Source organism: Chelmon rostratus, chromosome 12 (assembly GCF_017976325.1).
Source record: "Chelmon rostratus isolate fCheRos1 chromosome 12, fCheRos1.pri, whole genome shotgun sequence".
Taxonomy (NCBI): Eukaryota; Metazoa; Chordata; class Actinopteri; order Chaetodontiformes; family Chaetodontidae; genus Chelmon; species Chelmon rostratus.
Genome location: NC_055669.1, coordinates 13,997,808 through 14,006,303, shown reverse-complemented (window position 1 = coordinate 14,006,303; position 8,496 = coordinate 13,997,808). Strand labels below are relative to the sequence as shown.

Sequence of the window (8,496 nt, the reverse complement as noted above, 5' to 3'; positions counted from 1 at the left end):
GGATATTGTGCAGATTTTGGCTTGGGTGGAGCTTTTCTGGAGGCTTTTCAGAGTACCCACAGAGTCCTGTGTCCCATGTTATATGTGGCTGTGATGTTTATATAATTATTTATTCAGTATTTTCTACAGAAAGAGTAGCTTGTGAGGTTAAATCGCAGCTTGTAAAACTGTTAACCAATTATTATTTTACTGATGGTATAGTTAAGAGAAATTTGAGTGCATCCCTTATCATGGTGATTTTACCTCTTACACTATCTGTTATTGAACACCACATTATAACATGTCTGTCTGCCTAATACATAATGTTTAACAAGTCTGTGTACTTGGGTGTTCCATACTGTTTTCGCCATTGGAAGCAAATTTGACAGTATTATCCCTTAATATAGTCTTTAAGGTACAATACCACTGTGTGCCCTTTTTAATGATATTCAAGATGAAAGCCTAAACATGACATTATTACAAAAGTAAACCATCCAGTCACCACAAAAGAGCATTAAAAAGGCTTTATTTGAGAAAAGTCAGGCACGTGTTCACAAAACATAACATTGATCCAATAACACATGTAACATTTTGTTTCAACAGCATGAAAAAGCTACAATAGGACATGATTGGTCACAGAATAGTTGATTTGTAGTTTGTGGTAGTGATTTATATATGTTTGTTGGTTGCACTTCTAAAAATAAGTCTACAGCAAGATCAGTAGGAAAAGACACAAGGCAACATTTGGGTTGAGTGTGGGAAGTTTAGGTAAGGTGCTCGAATCACTGATGGCCAAATGGGGCGCCATGTTGTCTGTGGTCACCACTAGTTTTTTTGCTGGCAGGAGTGGAAAGTGCAAGCTTTCTCCAGATCTGTCGGGAAGAGAAAAAAAAAATGAATTACTGGGAATGCAGAGCAGGCACATATTTTATTTATGGTGTGTGTGATGTGTCTAGGCTACAATACAGTTTTAAAGTAAATCTGTTAAATTACTGTTAACCTTTATTTAACCCACAGTAGTACAAACCTGGGGTGCTTTCACTGCACTCTCTGAGTGAAGTTATGGCATTAATGTAATCTGTCCCCAAGAACTGGTCATAAGATGTCCCAGCTGTAATCTCCTGGAGACACTTAGTGGAATCCTTGAAGAGGAGGTTCTTCCCTGACTCAGACTGGAACATTCTGAATGTATCGGTGCCACTGGTACCAAACTTGGTCTAAAAATTAAAAAGAAAATTTACATTTACAACTGCACACTGAATGCAAATGAGTAGGAGTCGTAGGCAATGCACAGCCATGCGAGGGAAGAACATTTTTAGAGCGTCGACAGAAAATAAAGCCTACAGTAAAAACAAAACTTAAAACAGTGAAAGATGAGCTGGACAATATCAGAGAGTTTTCTGGGAGGTCGCCTATCACTAGCCAGCATGGGAGATAAATTCAAACAAATCTTAACTATAATATATCGAGTGCTAAATAGCTAATAAGCAATGCAAATGTATTACTTCAAAGTTCAACAAAATTGCCCCTGCAAAGACACCAAAACAAATCTGATAAAGTGAGGCAAAAGATTTCTTCTGACCTCCTACACTGACCTCCTTGTCAATGTAATAGAATATTTTGTAATGCAAACAACCAAAAATCACTGACCTGCTGGTCCTGAAGAATGCGAACCACCTCACTGTGTCTCTCCGGACGAGTCACCACAGCATGTGCGGGCACGACAGCCAGGTGGCAAGAGATGTAATCACTGACTGGCACTGGACCCTTCTTTGGGCAGATCAGCTCGTAGTCAGCAGAACTCACACCACTAGCCCATGCAGGACCATTGCCTTTGACGAGAAGAGGCGGCATTGAAGATTGTTATAGATTTGAAGGAAACAACACAGCGGTAGTTGAGATGAGAACAGGTCAAAGTCAGCCTCTTACCATCACTGTTCTCTGGGACGATTGTGTGTTTGATGAAGGCAACATCGCCGGCACCATCAACGAGACATCTATAATCACATACAACACATAAATATGAAGATGACCTTTCCACCCTCAGCTGGATGCTCCGGAAGAGTAATTCAAGGAATAGTTCGGCATTTTTGGGAATAGGGTAATTAGCGTTGTTGCCAAAAGTTAGATGAGAAGATCATATAAGAGACACAGCTAGAGTTTGGAGGCAGCTAGCTTAGCTTAGCATAAAGAATGCAGTGAGCAGACTCTCTCAAAAAGTTCAAAAACACAACTACTAGCAGTCTCAAGCATACTAATTAATAAATTGTATCTCTTCTTGATTTTAGTGGGAGTTAAGTGATGTTTATATTTCTTGTTGGCTGCAACCAGCAGAGAAGCTGCACAAAAAGTGCAGATAAACTGCTAAACTGTCAAACTAGAATAGTATAGTCCCCCTTTTTAAAATTTCCATTTCTTTGGAGCCAAGCAAGCTGCTTACAGTCTTTGTGCTAATCAAGACTACCAAGCTCCAGGTTTAAGCTCCATACACACATAAAAGTGGAACCACTCGTCTTTTCACATTCTAAAGAAGACAAATGTGTGTATTTCCCAAAATGTCAAACCATTCTTTTGATATACACTCACGTATACATTTTCTGCAGAGAATAATTGCATCCTACCTAAAGGCTCCAGCGTAGCCGTAGTACTGCTCATCAGCACTGGCTTTGCACTTGGACTTATCTCCTACAGCTTTGCCACTGCCGGCACACTGAGAACAGAATGGAGATTCGGGGTCTGCTCCGGGGGCGCAGCCTGCACTGAAGAACTTAGCTGAGTGAGAAGGAGGAGAAACAGTCAGCACGGTGTTCGCACTCAGCAGTGTGCAAAAGGCGATCACGTCTCCTAAAAACTACATTTCTCCCAATGCAGGAAATGTGACGGTGTTCAACAGCATTGAACTGTGGAGTTGGAGGAGGTAAGTTGGACATACAAAGCACAGAATTACAAAAACACTTTGGTCAAGGTTTTTGTTAAATATTTAACCAGGACCACAGTCAGCACAAAACAAACTGTGACAAAAAAACCCAACAACTTTTAGTTGCCACAAGTGGACTTTGTAGCGAACAAATTAAATATGTGAGCATTTTGCAACTTTGCAGACACTGCAAGACAAGTTCAATAAAACTTTTCCACATTGCAGCGCATTAAGCTTCTTTCTTATGCTTCCCTCAAATTAGTGGTATATAAAGAGAATGTTAAACTTACTGAAGTCACAGTCATTAGTCTGTTTGTGGATGTGGCCCATGGGGATGTTCCAGCCAGCAGTTCTGCCGATGCCTGTGTGGCAGGACTTCTTGCCCCTCAGAGTCTCCCAGGTCACCCCTGAACCCTTCTTCACCACAGCAACAGCATAATAAGAGGAGGCTGCAGCTACAAGAGTGGAAGTACAGGAGATGAATCAGAAAACTATCCGGCAGATGATTATTAGTGATAGTTTGTTTAATTTAATTTAAAGGTTAATCTTAGAGCTGGGAGATGCATTTATCTTGTTATATAAGACTAGATAGGTAGTGCTTTATTTTTCCGCTCTGTAATTTAGAAATATTTTCTTAATAATTTGCATGAAGTTTCCTGAAAAGAGCTATTTGGTACTTGAGGAAACAGACAGTGTCCAAATGGTACACTTCCAGTTAATTAATTCCAGTTAAGGGCAAGCAGGACCTAGAAAGTCAATGCACAGCAGGGCATCTGAACATGGCACATCATGAAATGTTTCCATCCATGTGCCCATGACTGAATGCTTAATTGGATTCAAATTTATGTTTGCTTATAATTATCACCAAATTACATAGGTCATTCCAGGAAACTACCCCAGAAACAAGCATGAACACATAAAAAGATAGTCATATCAATATTTATCATTCAATTTTATCTATATTGGTAAAGCTAGAAGGAACAGAAATACTGCAGAGGCAGGTTTATTACCTCCAGTGGTGCCGCACTGCTCTGTGGAGTGACACAGACATGCAAATATTACTCATGTAGAAAAGGTAAAACACAGGATTGTATGTGATGGTTTCTGTGCTATCTCATACCTTCATCATACTGCTCCACCATAGCAGGAACCAGACCACACTTCCCAGCTGTGTACACCTGTCCTCCATCCACTGCCATTGCATCAGCCTCGCCACGCTGCAGGAAGACAACATATGATCAGAGACAAACGCCACAAAATCCTCATGATAGTAACAGACTCCCATACTTTCCATCCAAGAGTGTTTTACCATGATTTTTTTCAGGCAGTCGTCAACCGAGGGGGCAGTCTGGCATTCAATGACGGTGTTGCCATCCTCCATGCTGTTGATGCTCCACGTGTCACACTTGGCTGTCTCGGCGTGGCCCACAGCACACCATCTAATGGCAGTGGATGTAGCGGCTGGGGTCTGTTCTGGAAAGCAAAGTAAAACACAAGCATAAGCCAGTGTCCGCCGTGCAATGAGCACGTTTGTCCGATGGTTTATGGGTGTTAATGTGGGTGTAAGTACCTCTCTTAAGGGAACGGACAATGCTCATGTACTCAGCACCCAAATACAGGAAGGAATCTGTGTTTGGGGGCAGCTGCACCAGCCTCACTGCTGAGTCCTTGAACATCAAGTTTTTGCCAGATGGATAGGCATCAGAAGAGAAGAGGTCAAAGCCCTGAAAAGGCAAAAAGTGAGCAAACGTTATTATGTAAGCGCAAGTTGCATGAAACGACTCCTTCTATCATGAGTCACTGTACTGCTTTATCATCCCTATTGGGCAGTCAACTCCACCACTGGCTCTCAGTGTGGGATGAATATTTTGTATTATACCTGCACTGAATTGAGGCTTGTCCAGATTAATTCGGCCAGCTGTGGGTCCTTACGGGTGACAACAGCATGAGCCGGTACTCTGGCCAGGTGGCAATCTTTATAGCTGTCGATGGGCGCCCTGGTGTTATCCTTGCACAGCAGCTCGTAGTTGGCCTTGTCGGACTCTGAAAATGTGTCACAATAACAATTTAAAGTTTTTTCTCTTCCAGTCTTCCACTTCTAAATAAATCTCATACCCCTTGTAATGATGCCTGCACTGGCGCTGCTTTGACGTTATTGAGGAATATGAAAATATCTAAGAATATTTTAAAGGAAGATCTTGGCATTTAACTCATATTTTATAGTCTTATAATATAGATTTGAAACAACTGACCAGCTTGCTTGGCTGATGAGTCAATAAGTAAATGCATATTAGAATAGATGATCATGTGATACTGACCAGGTACAGTGAGATGCTTCACAAAAGCCACGTCTCCAGCATCTTCCTTCAGACACCTATGAAGTAAACCAATCCACAGGTGCATCAACAATACAGGTTTGTTTGTTGCCAGCAGTGTACTTCACAGAGAGAACAGGTTTAAGAAAGTATCAAATTACAGGCTGAGCTGTGACAGGTCATCATATTTGGAAGATAAACATGTTTAGACTGTTAGAGGATTTTAAACAGTTGCCCTGAGATGGATAAAAGACAGACTGATACTGACTGGAAGGCTCCGTCGTAGCCATAGTAAGGCTCCGTGTGGGACCTGGAGCAGTCTCCCTTGCACAGCTCACACAGTTTGCTGCCCTTTGCTGCCCCTGGAGCACAGCTGGACACGAAGTAGCTGCTCACCGCTGCAAAATAAAAAGCAGGGCTGAAGCATATATTTTAGAGGTTATAATCCCAGCAACGCAGATCTCCCACACTTCAGACACAATGCAATAACAGCACCACTGAAGCCCAGTGTTTCCTGTGGTTTGTTCTGTGCCACAGCGGCTTTTGCATTGCATCTAGCGAAGTGGCAAGCGCAGTTCAGATCGCGTTCCCAGCATTTCTTTTTGTTATTTGGATTTTTCATTATTTATTCAACTGTTCCTACTCGTAAAAGCTGTTTCAAATCATCAAAACACCAAATGTAGGTGGGGTGATATCTGATCCATTTATTTTTGTTGACCTTAAAGCATTCAGATTTTGTTAAACTGTGAATGAAAATACTGAAATCAGCCTAAAAAAAACCCCAAACACTAGTTAAAGAAATTGTTTGACATTTTGGGAAATAGATTTGTTTCCTTTCCAAGAGGTAGATGAGAAGATGTGGTAAATATGAAGCTACAGTCTGCAGTCGGTTTGCTGAGCTCATGAATGGAGAAAAAGTCATACTTGCTGTGTTGTACTTGAACTTTAGAGGTGCTGGTAGGCGGATTTTGTTACCTTTAGACAGAGCCATGCTAACTGTTTCCTCTTGGCTTTATGCTAAGCTAAGCTAACTGGCTGCTGGCTGTAACTTCAAGTTCAACACTGACTCAATTTATCTTTACTCTAGAATTATTGCTATTTTACTTATGATATACAAATGTGCATTAACCCTTTGCACATACACATTTGCACAAATCTGCATTTTCACATTTTTACTATTATTAGTGGTATTATGGTTGTGTATTAGTTATAGTATTTATAGTTTAAGTTTTCAGCAAGGAAGCAAAGAGTGTATTTCCCCAAATTATCAAGCTACTGCTTTGCAGAAAAAAGACTGAGATGACCTCAACAGTAGCTGCATGCTAACACATTTCAACTCCAGTCACTTTGATGACTTTTATCTCAGGATTGTGCTGAGCATTTTGTGCACAGTGTTGTAACTCACCCTCTTCCACAGGGCTGTCCTCAATGCCTGACCACTTAATCAGATCCATGGACAACAGAGTCCCGATGGGAATGTTCCAGCCTGCAGATTTCCCGAGTCCAGTGTGGCAGGTTTTCTTCCCCTGCAGGTCTCTGATGCCAAATCCAGTGCCCTTCTTTACCACAGCAACAGCGTAGTAACAGGTGTCTGAAGCTGGAAGTATACAGAAGAGCTGTGAGCAAAAAGTTCAATGTGTAGCTCATGCAAAAAGCTGGACAGACAGAGAGTGCTAATTTCATCAGTAAAGACAGCTGATTAGTGGACATACAGGGACCGTAGTCCTCAGCAATAATGGGATGCAGGTCGTAGTTGTTCAGTCCAGCAGTGTAGATGTCCCCTCCATCCAAAGTGATGGCATCTGCTTCACCAGCCTGATTGAAGAAACACAACCAGCAGCAAGATGTTTGATCTCTGCAACAGTTCATTATTTATGCACAGTGTTTTGATGCATATTTTGTTCTAATTAAATGCAGTGGTGGGAAATAACACAGTCATTCAAGCGTACTTTCAATGTACAGTGCTCAGATATGTGTATTTTGATTGAATACTTCAGTTTAATGGTACTTTATACTTCTACTCCACTGAATTTCATACAGAAATATTGATCTTTTTGCTCTTACATATATACAACAATTTACAGACAAAACACTTGATCTACTTAGAAAATATGACGCAATTTTGAATATTAAACTGCCAAACAATTTATAAAGTAGTTAATATCATGACCATCTCAATAAACCATAATAATGACAAATTAGTAGTATATATCTGAGTTATATAGTCACTTGTTACTTTGCAGATTAAGATTTTGCATATAAATTAGCTTTGCATATAATTCATTCAACTACTGAAACGTATATAAAGTGGTTGAAAATAACACCTGCTGCAAGATTAAAATGTTGTTTACACATTATTTCATCAATGATAATAATAATACTAAGAATCAGAAAATATGAAAACAGTTTTCATATTCTTTAATACTATTAGTTTTGATACTTCAAGTGTATTTTGCTGGTAGTAGTTTTTTACTTGTATTCATCATGAATGCAAGACAAGCAGTACTTGTAATGGAGTATTTTTACATTGTGATATATATACTTTTAAAAATGTTCTTCTCCTCACTACTGGCCACACCTTCAGTAAATCTAATAATTTTGATCGATCTTCTGATCAGCCATTTTTCTAAGTTTAAAGATCAAATCAAACATTAAGCTTGAAGCCGTGGAGACATTTCTGTTAGTTACGGGCCACATGTGATGAAGCTTATGCTATGGATGATGTTTCTCTCCTCACCCTGATGGCCATGATGCAGTCGATAGTGCTGTCTCTCTTCACGCAGGCGAACGTGGGAGCTTTGGCTGACAGGTCCGAACACTTGCGGAGCTCGGCGTCCGACTTGAGGCACCATCTCACCTTGTCTGTGGGGGCCGCGAAGGCGGCGGCTGCAAACGCAGGCGGGTAAGTAACAAAAGCGGACACATTAAGCGTTCAGTGAAGTTAAATAAAAAAAGTCTTTACCGAAGCATCCGGACAGAGCCACGAAGAGGAGGGTATTCATGCTGGACGGCGGGGATCTCCAGGTCAGCAGAGCAGAGAGTCCGGGAGGCAGCTCTGGCTTTTATAGCAAGCCCCTCTGACTGTGCGGGCCAAAAAAAAAAAAAAAAGTTTGCTCAGGTTTCCTAATGTGCGCGTGCGTCTGCCGCGCGTGCGCGTGTGTACTTTTTGTGTGCAGGTACACAAGATTGCAGAGGAGCAGAGACATTCCGACATGTCCACATCCTGGAAATTCACAGGCACTCCTCTGAAGCCATTGTTCTGTTCACCCAGAAGAGCAGAAAAAA

General features: G+C 41.1%; 1 protein-coding gene across 1 annotated transcript; it reads right to left on the bottom strand.

The window, feature by feature from the left end:
- Window positions 1-488: 488 nt before the first annotated feature.
- On the bottom strand, window positions 489-8,293 carry tfa (transferrin-a). Its single transcript, XM_041949171.1, has 17 exons — window positions 8,174-8,293; window positions 7,949-8,097; window positions 6,924-7,026; window positions 6,617-6,808; window positions 5,480-5,609; window positions 5,215-5,270; window positions 4,776-4,939; window positions 4,467-4,620; window positions 4,206-4,369; window positions 4,017-4,113; window positions 3,907-3,927; window positions 3,187-3,351; window positions 2,601-2,751; window positions 1,909-1,976; window positions 1,630-1,811; window positions 1,007-1,196; window positions 489-851 (listed from the first exon to the last, which is right to left on the bottom strand). Exons 1-17 carry the CDS (start codon window positions 8,211-8,213, stop codon window positions 805-807), a joined length of 2,073 nt encoding a protein of 690 aa, XP_041805105.1. The 5' UTR covers window positions 8,214-8,293; the 3' UTR covers window positions 489-804.
- Between the last annotated feature and the right edge of the window lie 203 nt (window positions 8,294-8,496).

Bases quoted from the DNA above. Each gene is read 5' to 3' on its own strand.
- tfa (XM_041949171.1), bottom strand. From the start codon at position 8,213: ATGAATACCCTCCTCTTCGTGGCTCTGTCCGGATGCTTCG. The intron at 5,271-5,479 runs GTCAGTATCAGT...TTTACTTCATAG, and splicing joins GGCTACGACGGAGCCTTCCA to GTGTCTGAAGGAAGATGCTG. The intron at 852-1,006 runs GTTTGTACTACT...TCTTCCCGACAG, and splicing joins GTGCAGTGAAAGCACCCCAG to ATCTGGAGAAAGCTTGCACT.